Source organism: Anas acuta, chromosome 2, assembly GCF_963932015.1.
Source record: "Anas acuta chromosome 2, bAnaAcu1.1, whole genome shotgun sequence".
Lineage (NCBI taxonomy): Eukaryota > Metazoa > Chordata > Aves > Anseriformes > Anatidae > Anas > Anas acuta.
Window position 1 is genome coordinate 80,148,588 of NC_088980.1, and position 24,588 is coordinate 80,173,175.

At 38.4% G+C, this 24,588-nt stretch overlaps 1 protein-coding gene across 1 annotated transcript in view; it reads left to right on the forward strand.

Moving 5' to 3' along the window:
• The window catches only part of GMDS (GDP-mannose 4,6-dehydratase), a 407,324-nt gene that overhangs the window by 171,339 nt on the left and 211,397 nt on the right, over window positions 1-24,588 (forward strand). Inside the window, exon 7 of the mRNA XM_068670937.1 lies at window positions 11,337-11,464. Within this exon, the coding sequence (XP_068527038.1) occupies window positions 11,337-11,464 (128 nt within the window). The remainder of the gene's footprint in view (window positions 1-11,336; window positions 11,465-24,588) is intronic.

The following is a 24,588-nucleotide window of genomic DNA, read 5'->3' on the forward strand; positions in this document are numbered from 1 at the left end:
CCTGTTGGGTTTTGAGTACCTGCAGTTAAATGGTGTTGCTTTTGGCAGGGCTTGGTGAGCAAATGAGGCATAATCTCTCTGATCTCAGTAGTCTGGTCAGCCAGCCATGACATTCTCAGTGTCTTTTCTTTCTACACCCTGTCTGAACAGAGCCATAGCCCAGGCAGCTCTCAGTGGGGTTGCCAAAGATTACCATGTGCAGTGAAGCAGCAGATGGCAGGACAGTGGAAAATATGCAGTCCCGATCCCTGGGTTCACGTGGGGTTCAGGGTTAAATTTCAGCAATTTCCCTCCCTGCTCCTCGAGGCCCTCAATAAACTGTCCTTTGAGAGACAAACTTCTCTGTGTACACTTGGGAACTGTTTTAAAATTCATTTTTGTATAGTTTTGAAACTGGGTTCTAGACTGCAGCTGGAAATTTAAGAAGGCTGTTTCTGTGACCACATAAGTTAGTTTTTTTCACCATCCAAAGCCATTTGTGTGAGCATAAGCAATGAGGTAAATATGAACACATCCTGAGGACTATGAAGGGGGAGAAGGGAATATTCCAAGCTTGCTTAGCTCAAAAATTGTGTAATGAGTGAATAAAGGGTGTTTCCACAAACTTAATTCAAACTTGTACCTGTGGGGTCTGATAAGGCTGTTATTTGCAGAAAAGATTAGTGTCTGCATTTATTTTTTGGTTGTTGTTAAGAATAAAACTGAGTGCTTGGTAACCAAGTCCACAGAGGAGTCTGATGCAGCGATTAAATGAGTACTCAGTGAAGTGCTGAGCACCCATTCAGAAACTAAGGTATAAATCATTTTTCCATAGCAGCATTAATAGATAGAGCTGTGAATCCATAACTACTTTTTCTGCAGTTCTTTACTTTGCTGAGCTTCAGACTCCGTAGGACTCCTGCTTCATTCCTCACAAGACAGCAGTTTCTGCTCCCAGAGCAAATCCTGCACGTGAACAGGGCACAATCTTATTAGGAAAAAAAAAATACAATATATAATTAATTCAGAGTTATTTTGTGAAACTGTATTACGGTGCATTCAAAAAGAACACTGACGCACATAGTGCTGGAATATTTAGTGCTAGAATTTACGGCTTTCTTCCTGAACATGCACAGAGTGTTTGTATGTGCATGTGAGCGTTTCAGAGAGCATGCACAGCTACCTATGGGGATGCTAAAATTATGTGAAAGGTCCCACTAAAAATACAAAGCCAGGAAATTCAGAATTGGGCTAACTTTCTGTCCTGGTTTCACCCCATTGTGCTTAAGTATTGTAGGCATCTCAGAACAGCAGGTGATCTGACTGCCTCTTCTGTTCCTAGAGGAAGTGTAAACTAACTTAAATGGGAAATATCACAAAAACAGGATAACAATGAATTTCAGGAGTCCACAAAGGAAGACGTGTTCTTAAAAATACTGGTATTAAAAGAGCAGTGAGCATAAAAAGTTCAACTTTGGAAAATGGACATTTTGTTTAGACACTCTTGTTATTTAATTACTTTCCAAATGTTTTGTACAGCTGATTCTTCTCTGTTTTCTGGTTTCTTATGCAAAATTATCGTGGTAATTGGACGTGTTAATGGTGGAATATATAAGTTTGGGTTCCTGCTTCTAAACTTCAGTAATCTAATCTCAGTGAAATTGCATTTAGCAGAAGTGCATCTCCTGCATTTACTTCATCTTAGTAGGAAACTGGGTTCTCTGTGTATATAGCTGCATATTTATCTTTAATTTAAGAATTAATTACACTAAAAATACATTATTCCCACATGGAAAGAATGTGCAAGAGTGGGATTCAATTCAGAAAAAGAGAATATTCATTGAAATGCACATACATTTTAAACAGCTGCTCTAATGGTACTGTTTTCCTACATTCAAGTAGCTTTCTCAGTTAAAAGGTGTCTTACATATTCACCTCATTGTCTTTTTTAATTAAAATAAAAATTAACTTTATTCCTGGGATTTGTCCCAGAGTGGGGGTTTGCTTGCAACAATGGCTTTTATGCAACCTCCTGACGTATCTTCTCATGTGGGAGAGCTGCCCTTCTGCCTGGTCACGTTTTCCATTCAGGTTTTGGATGTGGAAGCTGTGAGCCCTTGCTTAACTCCACGGTCCCCTGAGAGTGATCGTGGCCTGCTCTGAAATAAGGACAAAACTTTTTATGGTAAGTTTAGGCAACTGGCAGCAGCTGCAGCTAGGTGAAATGATGTTTTCATTGGCTCTCTGAATGCAGGAGGTCAATGCAGCTTGGCCAAACATGTCCAGGTTTCTCAGGAGCAGAAAGACCATGCTGTTTTGTTAGCTTTCACTCTTCCTGATATCTCGTCAACTTGTCTCTGCACTTCCTTCCCACTCTCTTCTTACCCTGATAGGTTTTGGGGTTACTTTAAGGTATAGGTGTTTTCTCTGCACAACTACTTCGAAGTGCATTTCAAGCAGGTTCATTGTTAAAATCCTGCTTTTGAGGAGTGTTGCTTTGGTTTTGTCCAAGATCATCTCTTCCAGTGCTGTCCTGCTCTGGTGTTCTCAGCACACCACTTGTCCCTGTGCAGAAGCAGAGCGGAGGGAAACAGGGCAACAGGGGCAGGCAGGGTGAGCTGAAAGCACTGAGAGTCATTCTGGCATTCCTCACATCTGTTGTGAGTCTGAAGGGGAATCTGTAGCTGGAACAACAACTCATCCTTGTAATGGTAATTGCAGACGAGCACGATTTATGCATTGAATTCTTGGGATCATCGATGGTGTTAGAGATGTACTTCTCGCTGCACCCTAGCTGAGTGTCCAATTATTCGTAACACAGAAAATGGAAGGAAATGTAGTGCCTTGTATTTTATGTGTGCTGTTCAAGTGCTAGGAAAAAAAAAATATTTCCTGTATTTGCCAGAGCTTGGATTTCTTTCTCTCCTCCCCTCCATCTCTCCGTAGTCCCTTGTTACTTCTGGGTGAGCTCTTTGCCCATGGCTCTTCACAGCTCCCTGCCAATACAGTTTGACAGTATTTCAGGACCCCCTCTTGGCTGCTCCAGGACACCTGTAGCAAAGGGTGGTTTACAACAATTGAGACATATTTACCAAATAATGCATTAAGGGCTTTCTACAGGGTGCCTTGAGGACTACCCCTGTCACAAAGCTACTCAGAAGAAAGCCCTAAGGAAAAAAAAAAAAAAAATTTGAGCAACAAAGCTCAAAAGGGGAGTGCATAGATTTTGGAATATCTCAAGTTTGTCTAACCCGTCCAGGACTGCGTATTAGTTTGTGTGGGAAGCAAAGCTTCAGATAAGTTATTTGTCTGTAGCTAGCCCATTTTTCTCTCTCCACAAAAATACATAAGCACTGACTCAGCAAAGTTACATGACACTGTGATTGGTTTTAAAACTAGCTCTTATTACAATCTCTTTTATCTTTTGTAGAAGTACATGAAAGTTTTTATTTTTTATCCTTGACTTGAGGTGAAACGACACATTTTACACTTGGAAATTTGCACATTAAAAGCTGGCACTAATGCGGGTGAACAGAGAGAAACACAAGACCTGTGCAAAACCTTGATTATCCAGTAACCCACCATAAGCTAATGTCCCAGCCACCTGGAGAGGCTGAGGGACCAGCCAGACTTAGTCTCTCAAAGGTCAGAAGGTCCAAGAAACCATATTAGTCAGTCATGTGTCACCAGGTAAGATTAAAAGCCTTGCCTGCTTCTTCTCAAGGGAGTGCTAGGGTAAAGGCTGAATGTCGCAGCTTGAGCCATTGAACAACACCTTTTTTGATGTGCTACTGGTTGCTGGGAGCATGGAGGAGGGGAAAGAGAAAGGAAGAGAAGGGGTGTTAAATTTAGAGGGCACAGATGTCCGAACTTTGGCTATTTAACAAGCTAAGTTAAAATCAGGTTTTTGTGCAAGCTGCCTTAGACTGCATGATATTCCTGTTTTGTACAAAGGCTGGATTTTCCTTTTGGTTGAAACCATTTCTAGCTATTGTAGACCCAGATCAGCAAAGAATTTGGTTAACTCCAATTGTTTACACACGCCTAAACAACATAATAGACCGTGCTGATGGGCAAGCACACTCATCCATGCCCATAGCACATACATGCAAGGGCTTGTCGAATTCTTAGACAGCTTAAAGGAATGGGTTAATTCAAAAATATTAGCTGTACAATTTAAAAGATGTTAAATGTTAAATGAGTGAATAAATGAGAATGGCTAAATGCACTTACCTTTGTTTTAAGATGTAGTGTGTATGAACTGTGATTAAGAAATCAAAGTGAATAGTTTGGAGCAAAAGGTTAAGTTTTCTGTAAGCAGAACGCTGCTCTGTTTATGTAAGTGCCATTAGGAGCATAAACTTGGGAACAGAAATAACACTTTTACATATTGTTTTCAGTATTAATGTTTGGTTTTTCCTTTATAAGAATCTTTGATGCCTCACCTTTTCCTGTTCAGTGAACAGTTCCTGAGGGGAAAATATTTTAATTTAAGAAAAATTATATGGAGGAAATATACTAAAATAACACTTCTGTGCCCAGCTATTATTGCTGGTTTGTCACCATATCCTTTTAACAAGCCCATGTGATAGATCTGATGCATGTATTTAATCCCTGAATAAGGTCACTTTTAATGTGAAATCTAATAGCTTTGTGTTCCACATTACACATGCAAATTGACTGCTAATTAAATGTCATTTTTTCATAGTCACTGCAGAAAACTGCTGTGAAGTCATAGGAATCATCCTGTCATTGTTCTGTGCAGAGGTGGAAACATATATCTGTTTGTATGCAAAACAGTTGTGGAGACTTTAAAGCTCTGCTGACAGATCCCAGCATGGACGGTTGGCTGTACTAAATCACTGAGGAATGTAGCTTTTGCTGTGGGGAGACCTAGTGACAAACGTTATGCCTGACTCTCATCCCTTCATGGCCATCGGTACATCTCTTGCCCCACGTCCATAACCCTCTGTTATAGCGCTTGCTAGTTGTCCCCTCCAGGCAGGCTTCAAGCTATCTTTCTGCCCTCTGGGAAAAAGGAAAGTCTTCTTGTTCCCTCCCAGTTTCTGTACTTTGTCCTTCCTCACAAGATAAATGACTCTTATTTTCTCCTCTGATTATGAAAACCATTAATTTCTGTTGCCTCCATGCCAAGTTCATATGACCCCCTGTTGCCCTCATCAGTCCAAATGTCCCGAGTGTGCTCGTGGGTTGGAAGAGCAGGGCCTCCCTGTGTGTTGCCCTCCTGCTGCTGATGCTTCCTGCCCGGGCACACCTTTACCTTTCTGCCTCAGTCTCCCATTTTTTTAGATAATGGCAGGACATCTGCCATTGTGCAAGGAATTCCAATTGAACAAGGATGGTGCAAATGGGAAGTAGGGTCAAACTCTCTTTCCTATATTAGCACATTCTATTTTTGGCATTGGAAAGTTAAAAATGTCTATCGATATATTAAAGAATGTCTTTGTTCCCAAATTTAATAGGATGAGTGCCACTTCATTTTCTTGAAATCACACATACTAAAGTAATACCAAATGAGAATCACTTGATAAGGAGGAACAATTTTGTTATTGTACAGTTGCTTTCAATATGTGATCTGTGAATTTTATTGTTACATGATTATTCCCAGAAGGACAGATAAAAAATAACTTGTAAAAACAAGCCTATTATCAGTAACTTTTTTTCCTTATTTAGAGATCCCGTGTGTCTATTGAAAAATAGTTAGGGGTATGTATACTGAAAATGTGTGAAATATGCTACTTTTTATATATGTATTAAAAATCTGAGAAATGCACTATCATAAGAAGATATTACAATTTTAAAGGATAGAGAAGGAGTTATGATGAAGCATATTTCCTGCTATGCTATACAGGATTAAAATGTTGGGATTAAAGTTCTCTATCTCATGTTTCAGGAAATAAAATGATTTATCACTCAGATCAGGAAGATGTTTCCCATGCAGTGCATGACTTTACAATGAGTTGCTTATGAATCATTTTGCCCTCATTTCATATATATTTCATTTTGCAAAAATCTGATTGCAGACTTTCTGGCAAGCTCATCCAAATGCAGCCAAGTTTGCTGTGTAGAATTAGTAGGATATTAGCTGGGAAGGAAAAAATCACCATCAACATTGATGTTTCCTTTATTTCCAAACAGTGTTTTTTAAATTAGTATAGTTTTTGTTGGGAGATGAACAATTTGCTATTGTAAATTGAGAGTGGATTGATCATTCAAATGCTTTAGTTTGTGTTTAACATCTACTAAGCAGCTGCTTTACTCTATCAGTTGTTTCAATTAAGATACAGTTGAAAATTCCATTTAAACCTCAAAACTAGAAGGTTAATTTAAAGATCTGTAATTTGATTTTTCGTCTGGTTTACATTAACATAATTCCATTGATTACAGAATAGTTTGTGCTGATTTTCATCAGTACAAACTAAAGGAGTCTCTGGACTTCTTTTCTGAGAAAAACTGGGTGCTGCTTTGCTTTTTAATTTCAGCTTGCCACAAAAAAAATGGAAAAGCTTCTAATAGAATGGAAATTATGAGCAGTGTGGATTTTCAGGCAATCAAAACATTTTAATGATCTCATTAAATGTATCATTTACAACATATATGCTAAAAGAAATATGTTCCTCTGGGTTAGTAGAAGCACCAGGTACACAATGTGTTTGAACATGTTGGGCTCCCACTAAAGTCTATGCCAGAACTGTAGAAACTAGGAGAGGAAAAAAAATCCCCTTTTTCTTGTGCCAGCACTTTAGAGGCAGAAAACTTTAATATTTTTATGCAAAATGAAGAAAAAGATGTTATGGAAACTTGATAAACTGTTCTAGTACTGCGTCTCAGCTGATAAATATTGCTATTAAATGTTATTAGGTTGTTATTGCATGACATGGATTAATTATGGATATTTCTTACACATGGTATAACCAGTGTTATACACAGCAGTCTTTCACAGACAGTAGTTTGTCATCTGTTGAATTTTGTATTAAGCTTTGAGAGATGGGAAAGTTATGGTTGTTGGAGAAACAAACAAAACAGCAACAGTTACTGTAACAGCAGCTCTTCAAGCTGATTCATCCATTTGCCTGCTTCTTGTAAACCTCTGAATCTTGAGGAAAATATCAATTCCCTGATAAATACAGGAAGGGTGAAATTCCAGTGCTGATAAAGGGAATGAGGTGTACTGGTGCAGGGAGGTGGATTTCTTTTTTCTCTTGGGGCACCCAGCTTTGGAATTGTAGGTGCACTGAGATTGTGCTTCCTAAAGCATTGGTTTTAAATGTGTGCCCAGCTTTCAAAACTGTGACTTTGCCAGGTGTAATCAGCATCCATCTTAGAGGGATGAGCAAACCTGAGCCAGGTGGGTGACAGGCGTGAGCTGGAGAGCCCGAGCTATTGCATTATACCTCTGCTATTTCTTCTTATTGCAGTATTGTTCTTATAATGGTTTGCTGACAGGGTATGTGTTTTACAGATCAGGTCTGCTTAATGAGGAATCCTTGCTTAGAATCATGCCTAGGATAAATAGAGTCTGTAAATCAGACCTTATGCTTCCTATTGGGATGCTAATGGTCTCAGAGGGAGGGCTTGGGTTTTGAAAACAAACCTAAGCTAATGCCCAAGGTTCTTGAAAAGCTGTTAATATCATGAAAACTCATGTTTAAGGCCTCTTTAAAACGTAAAATCTTGTAAGGCAGTCTTCAACTGAGGAACTGCCAAAATGTGAGGACATACCAAAGAGACCTTTGCCATGCCTGGCCAGACCTCTGCCGCAGCACTCCAGTAATTCCAGTGCTGTCAGTAGCAGTGTGACACAACACAATTTGGCCCATCGTGGTTTGGATATATTTTCTGCCTAGGTAACAAGGATAGCTGTGCAAGGCAACTTGTCCCTAGTGAGGGAGCAGGCATGACTCTTGTCTTGGTTACTGTAGGGTAGCAAATTCCCAGAGCAGTGCCAGCCTCACACACTTTGAGGAAGTATTTGAGCAAGTCAAAATGCATCATGAGTTTAATAGAGATGTGAAAGTTTATTCCTGGGAGGTGTGAGCAGTGAATACAAAGCCCCTCTGAACTGAGGAAGTGGTACAAAGCCAGGGGACAAACGTGGGACTCTGATCTCTCTCTTCGTGGGACTCTGGTCTCTCTCTTCACCACCAGCAGAAGTTAGTTTTCTCACTAAGTGATGCTGGTAGTAGCATACGAATGTAGGCCTTACGCAGCTGTAACTACGTTACAGCTGATATATCATCCAGAGCTGATGGAAATCAGACTGAAGGACAAAGTGATTGACACAGCAGCAGCTCTCTTGATCCTCTAAGTGGTACCAACTTGCCATTGTGTGGAGGAAAATGTTCACGTAGGTTCAACATTTGAATTAAATCTTCAATACCTCCTGAGAAAGAAAATAACCATTTCAGTGTCTCAAAAGGTACTTTGTATTCAGTTATATAAGGATATCTGTAGAAATTCACACAGATCTTTTGATAGTCATTCCCGAGGATAGAGACATTACGTCTGCCAAGTTTCAGGCCAAAGCAAGATTTTATAGCCTGATTGCAAACCCCTACGAGAGGGCTTTATAATGGAAATGCTGACACAGCCTTAACTATTTTGTATGCCTCCAGTGGGCATCAGCTGAAGTTCTAGTCATGATGTTCATTTAATGGCATGGGATCAAACATGAAGTGTAATAGGATATTTTAAGATACTGTGTTTGAAGAGAATCGGTATTTAAACTGTATTTATGAACCATGAAATTTAAATGTTTTTTGAAATGTGCCATTCGGTCCTTGGTTGCAAGAAAAAATCACGTTTCAAAACGAACAGTAGTAGAGTTTTCTTCCACAGCTTTAATGCTAAAGCACTTCCAAGAACCCTTACTGGAACATTTCTGGAAAATAAGGGTTTTCATTTTTTCACTCTTGATGCTCTGTCTTAAATTCTGCATTTTGAGGTATATCCTGATTTTGCTTGGAGAGGATCTTTAAGGATAGTTTCTCTCCATTTATCAGTGACTCTGTGAGAAGACTGCAGTTTTTAGTATTTGTTGCACATACTCTTTTTCCCTGCACAGCATCATTTTTACTTTTATACATTTCAAGTTAAGTTGATTTCATAGTTCCCTCACACATTACCTAATATACTTCTTTTTTTGTGTTCAGCAAGTGACTGCTCCAAAATGGAAGCTGATGTTCATTATTTGTGGAGGTTGACAGTAAAAAACTTGCTTTAATGCAGATGATGATTAGAACTCTCACTGCTTTTGCTGCAAATGGGAATGTAGCGTTGAAAGCTGATAGGTTTGCTTGTTACTTAGTTGCAGTCTGGAACATCAAGCCACATACTTTAAAAAAAAAAAAAAAAAAAAAAAAAAGCTTTTCCAATTGTTTAACTAATATTAATAATAACTGAAATTATTTCAGTGCAGAAGGTTAAGAAACTTCAGAGCTACTGTGAATCAGTTTGTTTAACAGGTTGAATCTATTTTAAATTAATTAGTAATAATCTGTATGAAGACCTTAAAACACTTTGATAACATAAAAAAAAAAAAAAATGAGGAAAAAATCTTTGGAGAAGTGCCAGCTAGACTAACCAAAGAGATTCTTTCACTGGTTGCTCTTCAGCCAGAATTCCACTCCTGCTGCAAGCTTGTCCAGCCAGGAACATGGGAACTTTCTTTCAGGAATTTCAATAGCAGAATCGTAGTATTGGTCCTGTGGTTTACACTGGTTTATCTCTGGGATAATTATATTTCTCCTACTGAGTATGCAGAATGCAGCCAGAAAGAATGTCGGGCTTTTATCCTTTCAGATGACTCTCATTTGTCCAATTATTGAGAAACATTGATTTAAAAAAGACTCCCAGTAATATTTTTATTTATGAACTTGTGCAAATCACTCTTATTTTGTAAACTTCCTTTTATATAAACACTTTTTCAGGGAATATGTTTTTTTTATTTTCATCCTTTAAAAGACAAGCGCAAAACGATGATTGATTCCAAATGCGTAATTATCAGAAGTCCAATTAGTTCAGCAGTTGACAGAAAATTAAAATAGTATCTTAATCCTGTGATAAATTCTGAATTTATTAATTGCTTCATTGAATATGATGTTGACATGTATACTCTTTTTTTTTTTTTTTTTACATTTAGCAGGGTCAAATGACAAAAAATGTACTGTAATACTTTTAAACAAATACTTATATGCAAAACTTAGAGCCTGAAACACACACTTTACATTATTTAGTAATTTTGCAGCAGCTTGCATTTCTTTGACAGAAAACATTCAGATGCATATTTCAAGAACAGAGTTCCCGTAAGGAAAAAAAAATATACACATGCATTGAATGCACAAGCTGCACTACTTGGGGCTTTTTAAGTTTGCTAAGAGCATTTTACAAGTGCAGTCATTTTCTCTAACTTTTCTGCTTTCCATTTGGATGAGGTATCATCTGTCACCACTCAATCACATTTTTTAGCTATTAAAAAGGCATGTAATTTTAATTTTTGTGGCCCATTAGTGTGCAAATGCCATTGGGCTTGTTTAGCCTGCACTCATGGTCTAAATTTAAATCCTTCTGCTTTTGAGGAAACTGTTGACCATATTTTAGAAAAAGAGCAGTCATAATCCAAAATTCAGGATATGAAAATAACTAAAAGCAAGTACAATTTAAAACAACTCTAGAGGAAGCAGAAATGGGTGCACGAACTTCCAGTGAAATATAGTGAATGAATAAATAATAATAAAAAATTATTAAAATAATAATAAAAATAATATACAGCCTTTGATAAAGGTAAAATCACAGTTTCATAATCTCATTTAAATCAGTGGATGAAGAACCTCAAATAACTGGAAAAGTAGAGCATGATTAACTGTTACAGTTTTTTGGATAGACTTACCTTTCTAATTAATAAACTAATATATTTAGAAGTATGCATTGCATTCTTTAAAATAAAATGGAAAAAAAAGAAATGGCAACAAAAAAACATGAGGGTGGTCTAAGATGTCTGTCTTCTTTATGTAACCTTTTGCATTTTGTGTTTAAGAACTGACATTCCAAATGATTTTCTTTGGCTTTATGCCTGGACTGAACACTGAGGCAGCAAATTAGGAATGCTTAGAAGTCCCACAAAGAAAGATGTTTGCTGTGAAAGTGAAGCTAATGTGACACTTGCACTGGAAGCATCTTAGCCCACTCAAACGATAAATGATGGCATGGGTCTAGGCAGTATGAGGGGAACGAATGAAGACTGAGAGAAAATGCGATGGGCAGAGCAACAAGGTGTTTCTTGTGGCCAGTTTTTCAAAGTGCAATTATGCTGATGCTATCTTTTATTCCTGTTCCAGGAGCTAACTTCGTTACTCGAAAAATTAGCCGATCGGTGGCAAAGATTCACCTTGGACAGCTGGATTGTTTCAGCCTGGGTAATCTAGATGCTAAGAGAGACTGGGGCCATGCCAGGGACTACGTTGAGGTAAGCTGTGGGCCACATGCCTTGTTCTGAATCATCTTTGTGGTGGGGATAATGCTGTTACCTCAGTTCATGATCCATGGAGGGCTATCTCAGGATTTTTTTGCCTACAAAGGCCTGTTAACTTTGTGTAACTCTTGACTTCAGTCTAGGGGGCTTAGTTACATAGCAGTCTACCCCAGGCATGACCTGAACAGAAAAATAAATCTTTGGGTTTACATTCCCGTACTGAATTCCTTAGGGGAGGGGACTGACTATAAACTGTATCTATTTTAGAGTATTTCTCTTATTGTTTTGACAATTTGTATAACCAATATTAAGATTGCAGCAAGATGCAATATGACCTGAAGTCAAAGATCCTGCAGGAGGTTGGTGGCCTTTTATTATAATGCGGCAAGAATGGTGTTTATATTAATGATCAAAGGTCTAGCTCGTTATGATTTTTTTTTAAATATCATGGCATACTAGTGATGTTAGTATTGCCATGCATGTACCTGCATACCTGCATCTAGCATTTGAAATGTTTTTGTAGTCAGGAGTTGTTTCTAATTTTATTCTGTGCATCTGCTTAAGCAGACAAACAGACAATACCCCTGTATTGTATTACAAGGAGACATGAATGACCATGTAGGAAATATTGTCTTTTCCCCAGGAGACTTTTGTCCCCATTTTGGTGCTTAAAGATTTCCTGTGGTCATTAGACTATTTCTGTCTTTTAATAATTCCTTGCTGGGAAACCGGATCTGGCTTCAACATTCATTGATGTAGTTTAAAAAGACGATGACTGTTTGTTTTGTTTTTCTATTTTACAAAGTATGAAGTACTATAGAAGGAAGAAAAGTCTGAGTTTTATCATAATTTGAGATTTAAAAGGTCAAGTAAAAGCTGAATTTCCAAAACTTGTTTATGGTCAAGAAGAAACAGCAAGAAAATGAAATGATGATACCACAACATAAATTTTTGTTCTGTGTGATATTAAAAAAAAAAACAACTAAGTAGCCATATTTCCTTTGCCTCAAAAGAAATATGTCAAATAAGCTAAGAAGGTGATTTTCGATAGCTGGCTGTAAACTTGGCTTTTGCTTCTGCACTGCATTTACATGTAAGATGGTACATATTGGTACTATATGTACCAAGAGAATCACAAATGTCCTGACTACATCTCCATGAAAATTGCTTTATATTTGTGGATTCAACAGTATTTGAAGTAGTTAATCCAGTAAACCATCCCAATCATCTTTTAATTGATAAAACTATAACTGAGTCCTCACAAAGTCATTTACCAAGGTTCAGCTGAAAGGAAGCTACAGATGAGCCAAACAAAATGAGCAGTTGCAACCACATCATCATAGCTTTCTAAAATGCATAGGATATTCCATAATCTATCTCAAACTATCGCATTTAAAGATGGCTTGCACCGGATCATAAATCGTGAGATGAAACCTAGTGACCTCTTTCATATGGGAAACTAAGAATATAACACTCTTGTGCGTAGTGGGTCAGACCCTTGTCTTGTGTCCAGAACTTTAAAAACAAAGAAAATAAGAACAAGTCTATCCAGAAAAATGACTAGCTTTCAAAGTCTTTGGCCTCCGTAAGGAATGTAGTTGTCCGAGGTCTACAACGCGAACACATGTTTGTTGTGTAAGTAGCATTCCAGACCTTTCAGTTAACATGTTTTGGGCCTGTCCCAAAACCTTCTGGAAAGAATTCCTCACTAAAATATAGTTCATCATGAGTATTCCTCTTCCCAGAGAGATACCCCTTCGGATAATGGGAGAGTTATTATCAATTCTCTAATTCCCCAAATATCATGGAAATGTGCTTACAGACATCCTTCTAATGGCTAAAAAAGAGAGTAACTTTAAACTGGAAATAAACAATTATTTGAGGCTTTAATGGGCTGGAAAGTAGGGCTTAGAGATTTAACGTTGTTCAAATAAATACGTAGTATGTTAGAAAGCATGATCGTATTTACAAGCATTTGGGGAGCTTCCTTAAGCATATGGCTGAACACATAGGGATATATCTTATCCTCTCCATATGTATTTTTAAATCCCATTGATATTAATACAAGTAACACATGTGCATATAGACTGGACCATATACTGTCTTTCCTTTCTCTGTATTTTCTTAGTTGGGATAATAATAAAACCATAAATACATTCCTTTTTGTTGTTTTATAAAACATTATGGGTCAGTTCCTGATCCCATGAAAGCTGATGACCAAACTCTCATTAACATCGTGCAGAGATCATATCCTGTATGTATTGGTGTGGAGAAAGTCCGGCGATTAAAAAGCAGAAGCAAAAGTTCGGAATTAAAAGTAGGTTCATATTAGGGGAGAAGCATTGGGTTTGATTAGGTTTATGAACTGGTACTTAAACTGCCATATTTAGTAACTGAGAATCAGGTACAGTGTCATTGTGCTGCTGAATAAAAAATGGTGTTTTTTATAAAACACTCAAGAAAGGTTTCCGTTCACCGTTTGAAAAAAGCAAAACACAACCGAGCAGACAGTGAACATTTGGGCAGCTTATTGGTTTTATCCTAAAATTCTGTTAGTAACTGCTAACATATCTGAAGAAATTGCTGCTGCCTCTTACTTCCCCTTTCTCCATTTTTACTTAAACGTGATCCAGCACAAGTCCCATGGGGTAGTGTTATAGATGACGATCAATGCCACTGAATTGGAAGAGGAAAAACAATGTATCAGCACTTAAGATATATGAATCTTCTGAGTGCTGTTTTGTTTGGTGAGGGTAATTTATACCTTTTATTTGTTGCAGAAAGTTCCAGTAAACCATCTGCTAGGTATTTTCAAATGCTAGTACAGCATCAAGCCTTAACAGTCTGACTCATTTCTATGGCATTTACAAAACACAATGCATCATACTCTTTTCCTCAGATACTCACCTAGGAGTCTTTCATATAGGTGTAGGTTCTCACAAGCATTTAACTTGGATCATTAAAAAAAATGCGCGTTAGTCCATCACTGATTGTTTGTGTTTTATCTCCTACATGCTAAGTACTGTAATTGCTACGGTCCTGAAAGTATATCTGCAACTGCAACCCTAAGATGTTGTTGTTGGGGAAGCAGTAGGTGCATTTATTTGCAAGATTGTAAGGGAATAGCCAAAAAATAGGACGTAGCTACATTGGAAAGTGGTTTTGGGAGAAGAGCATGTCCATCTTCATTAGAGTTCAACAGGTGAGGCCTTTTTTCTCCAGTCTCCTAATTTTGTCATCTGCTGATGTTCAGGTTGTCATCTGCCATTGCACTGCCCACACTTCGATGTTGTCCAGCGAGCAGAAATACTATGAAGAGAACTGCTGTCCCACTGCAGTTTTAGCTGTTTTTAGTTTTTGATCCCAACAAATCACCAGTATATTGGCATAGTATATGCTTATTAATTATTGCAGGATGTCATAGATGTAGCCCTGATGAATACTATAGGTATATCTATCAATATATATTTCACAGAAGTATTTTTAAAAAGAAGGCAAAGGTAATAGTTTTAATAGCCTTTAAGCATTGGTACAGATCAGAAATGTTTTCTTTTACCTTCAATAGAAATTTGGCACTGTTTCAAGCCGTAATTAAAGAGGACTCGTAATTGGCTCATAATTGGCTCCAGTTCATTTACTTAGCGGTTTACTCAAATGCTTAAAATTAAGCATGGGCTTAAATTCATTGTGAAATCAGGAACCATTTGATATTCCAAATACATGGCAATCAGCTTTCATTAATTTATATTTAAATCATTAAAAAAAGCATTCAGAGAGTAGTTCATAAGTAAGGTGGTAAGTTATTTCTGTACAGTCCAACCAAGAACATTAAGTAAATGTTCAAACAAAGCCTTTCTATCCTATTTATATTTTTTATTGGTACTGGTGCTGGTTGGTACTTTTATTTATGATCAAAATGCACCAGACACTGCACAGTCATTTTTACTGCTTAAGCCATTCTGTGCATGTTCAGATTGAGACAGTAAAATCTAATCATCTGCACTGTGATGTCATCTGTGTTCAAATCTCCAATTTGCATCAACTGGTTGCTCTTTCATGATTGTTCTTCTTTACTATTCTAATACACAGAGGTCGACCCTTGGAGGCAGTCATTACCATTTCTGTTGTAGGGAATTCCTTGTGTGTTTGTAAGTACGTTTAAAGATAAAAGTTTATGCATAAGAGTAAAGTAAAATTCTGAATAGTTTAAATAATTTTAAAATCTCCTTTGTTTTTCAGTGCTGGACTTTTCTGAGCATGAGGGATAAAGATTTTTGAGCCATCCAAGTAGTTAAGAGTATTTTGTGTGTGTCAAAATGAGAATGTTTTCTTTCCATCAGCTTGGTTGAGCTGGGATAATTAATAGCTCTATTAAGCCAAATCGATCTTAAAAAGATATCCAGTCTGCTCTGATTGATGTGACGATCCACTGCACTGATTATCTTATCACTGCCATCTAGGTGAAGTAATTGTGAGAGTGGGGCTTGTATGAACATTTAGTAGAAAAGCTTGATAGATTGTGCTCCTTTGTCTGGAACAACTATTCAACATTCATAACATTCTTGACAGATACTTGCTGAAGCATCATCTTTTCTAGAGGTGTATGTATCAGAGACAATGACTATCCCAGCTTGTTTTTTTCCTGCCACTCTTTTAGTTCTCTGGGTCTAGTTATGAACTCGGTTGGCAAACTCAAGACTTTAAATATTTTCTCAAAGGCTATTGCTGAGCAGTACCAAAATGAACTGTCACAAATGATTAGCTGATAGTGAACTTCTCCTCTGTGTACATTTCTTCTCCATTGTCCCATGCAAATAGAGAAAGAGTTGATATTTAAATAATGATTCCATGCCAGCAAAATGTAGATATAACTCTCAAACATCTTTCAGATTTTGCAAATATGGGCAAAGCCTCTCTTATGAAGAGAAAGTATGTTTTAGAACAGCTGATAGTGATAGTTTTGCTTTTTGGTGACAAATAAAGGCTTATATTTTGGTAACTAAGGATGCACAACAAAAGAGCGTATAATACATTTCTTTCAACACATGTAGTTTAGATTTGACTTCTTGACTTGGAAATAGTTGCAATTCCCAGCAGACTAACGCACTATCAGCTTAATTTCAGTTATGTAGAGGATGTCTGCTCTACAGAAAAACAAAACCAAAACAAGTCCTTTATGGGTTTTGGTTATAAGCCTCCTGAAGTACTGATGTCTGTAAAAATAATGTGATTCTAAATAACTACAGCATAAGTGAGAAAATTCAAACATGCTTTACACACACACACAACTTATATGTATTTGTGTGAATGTGTGTTTCTGTGTATGGGTGATTTTGGAACCAGACAAATTCAAATCTCCTTGTTAAAGGAAATTATTTTCAATTTCCACAAATGTATTTTGTGGAAACGTTTCCATCCATGTATTTTAAGAGGTGCATGGATGTGATATTTTTCTCTTTCGGTTTGGTATGATTGCTCATAAGAGCTTAAACAAGAAAGACCATAGTTTACTACAGTAGACGTGAATGGTCTCCATATTTAAAGAATAAAAACGAGGAGAGGGTTTTAATTACAGTACGTAGGTGTTCTGTCTAACGCACGTCATATGGTGTTGATTTCCAGCAGCAGTGCCTACTGTAAGTGTTGCTGCTAGACCTTTTCCTTTCAGAAAACTATCCTGATCTGTTTCAGAACTCCAACACCATTTTCCCCTTTTTACTTTCTTGCGGCCATTCTTTATGTGAGGGGAATATAACTGTAAAAAGATTTTTTTTCTTATTTACATAAATTTTCCTTTAACTTTCTTTTTCACCACTTTTGTGTTTGACCTATTAGTGTTTTTAGGCTTTACAAAGCCAAAAAAGAGCTTTCTTCAGCAAAACCATCTGGTTTAGTTTCCTGTGCCTCAACAATGATATGTGTATTATTATCAAGGCCACCCCTGTGGTTTTTCTAAGTGGTCTTGTTACAGTGGTGGTCTTACAATTCAATTGGAGTGATGGAAAGGTTAGACTAAGGCTTCTTTCAAGTATAAGGTTTCCAGATTGATAAATTATGTATTGTTGTCATATTTTTGGGGCTGACCTGTTATGCCATTGTTAGCTTGAGTGCAGCATCTCTTTAAGTAACACAACTGATGTAGTCCTCCTGACAAATAGTGCTTTTGCAGCATGTTCTTCTCTTAGACTACCAAATTCAGGCACTTTTCAGAGGTAACTTTAAATGCATGCTGTGCTACCATGATTTTAGTTTTCTGCTATGGCTGGCAATCTGTGGAAGAACAAGATTTCCTATTTTTGTGGCAGAACTGGAAGAAAAACGTACAGAGACTGGCAGAGAGACTATGTAATATACGGTATATATATTGTCATTGTGTTTACTCATTAGCAGTGGCAATATAACATTGGGATGAAAACAAAAAGTTCAAAAACGGGGTGTTCCACCTTCCAGACAGTCTCGTAGTGGTTTTCACTTGGGGCAGCTGTGGATGAGACTGTGGGAAAGAGGTGAATCTCACGAGGCAGGTGGGATTGCCTGGGCTGGGGAGCGAGGATACCAGGCAGCCTGCTTGAGGTTGTGGCTGCACCTGGAGGGAAACCACTGCCCCATCACTAGATGCAGCGTGCTCGTGTGAAGTTGGTTTTCACAAACTTCAGCAGCAAAAGTCTCACAAGTCTCTCCTGAGTATATGTAAATCATGGGTACTTTTTCCCCCTTTTTAATCTACATGAGGTTTATGAATTGGACAAGTTTGGGGCAAATTTCATGGAAATGTTCACATAAACATCCCTAGTCCTCTGCATGCAGAATTTCAAGTGCTTGCTGTAAAGCAAGGAAATCCTGAATTCATGGAAAAATAAATTATTGAGGTTTATGGGGGAGTTAATACAAATGAAACATATCCTTTAATCAGCTGAGTCACTTCAGCTGAGATTTTTCCTTTCTTTCTTTGCTCTTTCTCCTATCATGAGTGGGGAGGGGAAATTTATTTAAAAAATAAAAATAAAAAGCAACCAGGTGTGTCTACCTTTGAACTTTACTTTTTTAATTGATTCAGATGGTATTTGGCAACATTTTAAAGAACTGAAAGCATCATCTTTTACTGGGAAATGCTTGGCAACGTTAATAACAGGTACTGCTACCAGCCCCACCTATAATAATCCAGATAGTTTCTCTTTATTAACTGATCTGCAATTTGCAGATTTATTTGAATCTTAGAGTAATGCACCACACTGAGAAAGCTATGTAGTGTAGTTGGTTTTAATTTTAATAGTGGGGAAAAAATCCCTTAAAACAGATCATTAAAATTTAATGAGGACATTTTTAAAACCCCATAATGGTTGAATTTACACTGGAAGTCAAAAATAGTTAATGGTGTTATGTCTGTGTGGTAACATCCTCGCTACACTATAATTGTTTTCATTTGAAATCAAGCCAGTAAAACATTGTGGGCAGTGCATTCCCAGAACCAAAGATTTCAGCCCTCCAATAACATCGGGTCATTCCACTGAAAGAAGCAATATTTCTGAGGATAAATTAAAACGTCAGGGCTCACTTTTATTGTACTCTAGCTGTTAATATTCTGTATATTATTAAGAAGATGGTTGATTATCAGCAGAGTGACTGCTCATTCCTTGTCTAGGTATGGAAAAAATAGGATTTTATTTTTTTTGTCGTCGTTTGACTGGGAAACATTCCCCAAACCCACAGGGTGCACTTAATATGCCACTTTTAGTTTTAGCAGAAACGCTTGAGTTTTAGCTGTAGGTGTTTTCGGATGAAGCCTTGACCTAACGACCAGCATTAATGGCCCAAAGATAGAGCAGCTGAACGCTCCCCTTGGCCTTCTGTGGCTGACATTAGGCTTTCCCCAGGGAGGGCTAACTTAGTTACCAGGTTAAGCATGCGAAGAAAGCTTATTGCTGTCATGTGCGTGACTCCTCTCTTCCTCTGAAAACCCATGCGATTTCTACAACAAAACCAATTGTTGGCTTCCTCGGGAATATGAAGAATGGCGCCTTTGCAAAGCAGATGAGCAGCCTTAGCATTTTCTTTTTCCCTGTCCCCAGTCAGCTCAGCAGCGTGGCTGGGATGGATTGCCTGCAGCCCTGGAAGAGGAGAATTAAGTAGACAGTGATCCCCAAAGTTGTCCTGGGCCCGCAGCTTACAGGAGAGCTGTGTATAAAACAGCTGGTGCTTCCCTCAAGTGCTCTCGGTGCTTCCTCCTTCCTGCACGTGGAGGCTCGCTGGTGCTGTGGAGCCTAGCAGCTGCCCTTGCCAGAGGAACAACACCTGTGGCCAGCAAATTTGCTCGCCATTTCATTGCTTTTAGCAAAATCAGTGGTGTTCCTTAGCAATACCAAAGTTGGTGGGCTGGATATATGTTTTCTGCATTTTCTGCCATGCAGTGGGATTAAAGGATCTGTGGTGCTGGATTTGAGGAAGCAAAATTTATGGGGGAACTCCATCAGCTGTATGAAATATTACCCCTTTCTGCAAGGATAAATGTAGATAAATGCTGTTTTTTGGTTTTTTGTTTTGTTTGTTTGTTTGTTTGTTTGTTTTATGTAGAGTTGAATGCACTTACCACATTTTCCTTTTTTTCTCAATCTTTTCTTTGTGCTTAAATGGCAGGGCAAATTCAATCATTTGACACCGCAAATAACCAGGACCTCCAATTGGGAACCTCTAATTAGTTACCTATAAGTAACATATCACAAACATGTAAGTGTCATGTCAGAGACTGCTGTGCCAGTGGTTGGCAATGGGAGCACTGAACAAACTTCTTGCTCCCCTGACATTACTTACATGCATGCAGTTCTTCTATAAAAAGAACAGGCACTGTTATGGAAGATACGTTCACTCTCAAACTTTCCTCTTAATAGCAAGCTTTGTACTTTTTAGAAGCTGATTTTTCTAGTGCAAGTTGTGTGTTGTTCCTTCTTGATCTGCAAATGGGTTTTATTTTTTTTTTAATACCAAAAGATGTTTGTTTTTTTTCTTCCATGCACACTTTATAGATTTCGTTAAGCCATGGCAATTGCATTAGTAGAGCATTAATTCTTCTGCCTTAACCTCTAACATGGGAGATGTACTCTACACTGTTTGTCCAGGCAACGTTAATGCTGTAATACCAAGCATGTTGCTTTTGACATAAGGAAAAGTTGTTACAAGTCATATAATCGTGCTGTGCTGTGTGTTATTTTGCAAGAAAAAGTAACGCATTGTGTTGCTAATGCTGTATTTTCTCCTTATGTAATACAGGCATATTTTCCACCTCACCATTAATTTATTTTGCGGCACTTATTTCTAGACAAACCTTACTTTTCAGTATCTGGTGGCAACTTCTCTCTTCCTCTGAGGTGTTTTAAATTCAAGAAGGATAAGGCTTTTAATAGATCATATTCATGCTAATGGAGAAAAAAATGACAAGGGAAAAATATGCAAGTTCCCTTTTCATTTCATTGCCAATATCATTAGTGATATCCAGGGCAGATGTATATTGAAAATGCTACCAGTTGAAAACTGTTCATCTCTCCGGTTGTAAGTGAATCCCAGGTTGTTGGCAAGAGGCATGGGAGAGGGTGGTCATTATGTGACAAGTGTGCGTGCAGGTGTGACAGGTCTGTCTTCCAACAAGGGAAGGCTCAAAAAGTGCTGGGCACCATGCCTTGTAACAGCATAATCCTCTGGTTGCTGGCAGCTGCCGAGAGCAGGTCGGGTTTTAATTCGGACCGCAGCTGGGAAATTGCCACTGCTCCTATCCATGTGCATTCCATCTATGCATTTGTAATGTTTTATTTTGGCCCATGATACCTCGTAAACCTTTCCAGTGACTTCTGTGCCGTAACAGTGGAGAGGGGCCTTCTGAATCGGTCATGCTGGTAGCAGAAATCACCCTGATTTACAAGGACAAGTCTGCTACGGAGCAGGCTTGGCCCTGCACTCGTCCTGGGATGCGAACATGGAGCATGGGGTTTGCCTTGTGGGACACTTTCCCAGACTCACTGCCCTATCTGGTGTCTCATCTCCAGGAGAGTCTTTTTTTCTTTCTAAAGCAATTCAAGACTAGATGAGTATCGATTAAAAACCATTGTTGGTCAGAGGTTTGTGCAAGTTTTGATGGTATGAGCACATTTAACAAAATGCTTCATGCAATGTATAGCATTTTAGTGGAGTTTTACAAATGGAGGTGCTAAGAAAACATTTTCAAAACCAGGCTGTTGGGTCCAGACAGCGATAAAGGGTGAGAGCATACCCTTGAAGTGTTGGTTTGCAATGGGGGAGCTGGGTTCACCAGGCGTGAGTCTCACGAGGATTGTAGGGCTGTGTGTCCCTTCCCTGCCCTCCTGGCAAGCCCGAGGACCAAGTGTTCTGCAAGCTGACTGCTGGAATTGGTCTGGAATGAAATCTTGCGCTAATAATATGATTATTGACTTCAGTGGGATTGACTTCATGCGTCCACACATTTATACGTGGGGAGGCGGAGGCTGGCAGAAGAGAAAGAGCCTCTGTGACCACACTGGGTTACTCGGTACACCTGTGATAGGGACAGCCAGTATTTGGCTCTAAAAGTGACCTCAGGAGACATTAAAATTCCATGTAATGTGTTACCAGTGTAAACAGGAAGCGCAATAAAGAGTTTTCACCTGGCCTGTTCTCTGCCAGTTTTCAGCCTCAAGTATGACAGAATGATGAAATTGGTGCGCAACTGCCCACTCCTTGTAATTAAGCAAATTATACTTTCCTCAAAGAAAGCTTTTTTGTTGCTGATTTTCATAAGGTCACATCTAAAGAAGGGCAGCGTAAAAACAACAGGCACATGTGTAAAAGCGTAGCTGGCTGAAGAACAAGTCTGAGTAAAAAGTCCAACCAAAAGTAAATTAAATTAATCATTGTTACCACATTCATTTTGGGGATGATTACAGAAAATAGTGTTAAATAATAATAGAATCGCACACATGTCATTTGCTTTTAAAATACACTATATGGTGGGGAAAGAAAAGCCTCAGTTACCTCAGTTGAATTTATTCATATGAGGTTTCTAAACAAATTGTGTAATGAAATTGCATACTGACGATAGGCATTTAGTTGCACTGATTTGTAGCAGTCAGATCATTTAAATACAATGTGTCATAAATATTTCAAGCTGGGGAAAAAATCCAAATTCTGAAAACACTGTTTTAACAGTGTCTTGAATAGTTGTTTATGCTCTGTAGTTGCTTGTAAAACAGCTGACTCCAACCTAAGTTGATAGTTTTATTAGTAGTATCTTAAAGTGATCCTTTTTGCCTAGATGGGGGTTTTCACTGGGATGCTGGTTCATATAAAGTCTGTTTCACTGAAATAGTCCACTAACTTGTCACTACAAATTTTGGCTGTTAGTATTAGAAAGTACTTCTGGACCTTACAGTGTTATTACACTTTCTTGGAGGGAAGAATAACACAAACTTTTATACTTCATGAAGGCAGATAAAAGCTGGAAAATAAAACTGCCTGTAAACAGGAGTGTTCAAGCACAGGATGAAAACTTGCATCTGGAATCCCACCCAGAACTGGCTCTGCAGCAGCTAGAAGGAGCACTTGGCTGGCAGAGCAAAGGAAATTTACACTCAGGAGGAGCATAGCTGACACTTGTCTCAGGGGAAAATACAGGAGAAGGTTTAAGCCTCTTGGTAAGCAAGCACTGCGGTCTTGTCACCTGCTCTTATACTCCTGTGGGGAAGAGGGAACCATCACCTGTTATTGGGCTTGATTCTGCCTGTGGAAGGAGGCCAACATTCTCCAAAGTGGGGCACACAATGAGAACACACAAAAAACAGCAAATATTTACATTGTTTTGACAATTTATTTTCTTAAGAAGTCCTGAGATGTGAGAGAAGGGTGTGTTCAGCAGAACGCTTTGACTTGAGAATTTCCTTTAACAGTAATTTGACTTCTGAAGCTCAAAGGGACTGGCTCTGCAGGAGGTCCTTTAGTAACACGGGAATATTCTGCATTTCTGCAAAACTACTGATTTTGTGTTGGTCATGGAGAGCCAGCTCAGACATTCTCTGTGGTACTCACCCAGTAGGGGAACAAGACAAAGAACACAAGTTCCCTGTGTAGCCCACCAGCAAAAACAGGCCTACCAGCTACCACTGTTAAAAAACAAAGGCATCTTTTTTTTATAGATAATAAAACTAGCTGATGTGGCATGGATCAGGCTGAGAACACAAGGTAATTTCTTCTCAATTAGCAGAAGCTATGAGTAATGGTCAGCCAGACGGCCATCTCGATCCTACTGCTTACCTGTGTGGTGGTAAAGGCCACAGCTGGCCCATGGCTTTCACTTGCACATGGAGTTCACCAAGTACAGTAGACATTTCTACCAGATATCACCGTGAAACTTAAAAATGAGCACACAGACGTTTTAATGTTTTCATGTTTTTAAAGATAACGTACGTATATATTTCCTCCTTATGTGTCATCTTCTGCTCTATAGCACTTGTAGGTGTCTTAGAGCAAGCCTGCATGCTATTTTTTCACCTTGTGTTGTGGAGAATGACAAGAGTGCATAGATTTGTCCCCCGTGGCTTCGCACGGGGACTGCAGAGGTAACATCCGAGGTGTTACTGAAATTTTAATAGGTGTGGGTGCCAAGTTTTTAACAAAAACATCCTTTTTGTTAGCAGTCCAGTAGGCAGTATAGCCTTACAGGTGTCAACAAATAAAAAGTGCCAGGCTTTGTTTAGGCTAAAAGAGTTTTGCTTTTCAGTTGCTGAAACCTCACCCTTTCCTTTCTTTTGCCATAAATTCTCTAGTTCATGCAGTTAGAAGGAAAAATAATAAAAACAGTTTCTGTTGGTAAAAAACAAGTACAAGGGAGGGAGAAGTCAGACTATTTGAATTAGTAATTAAAAATACTTAAAGGAAAACAATAAAGTTACTTGTTTTCGTTAGAGTTTCTAAGTGATTTAGTTTATTTACCTGTGCACACAAGATTATTAACCAGAAGTATTTGCAGTAGTATTCAGAATAAGCTCGCCAAGTCATCTGTACAACAGAATTTGGATTAAAACAAAACTAGAAAGTGAAGAGGGCCTGAGTAAGAGAGTAAGCTTGCCCATAGAAACATT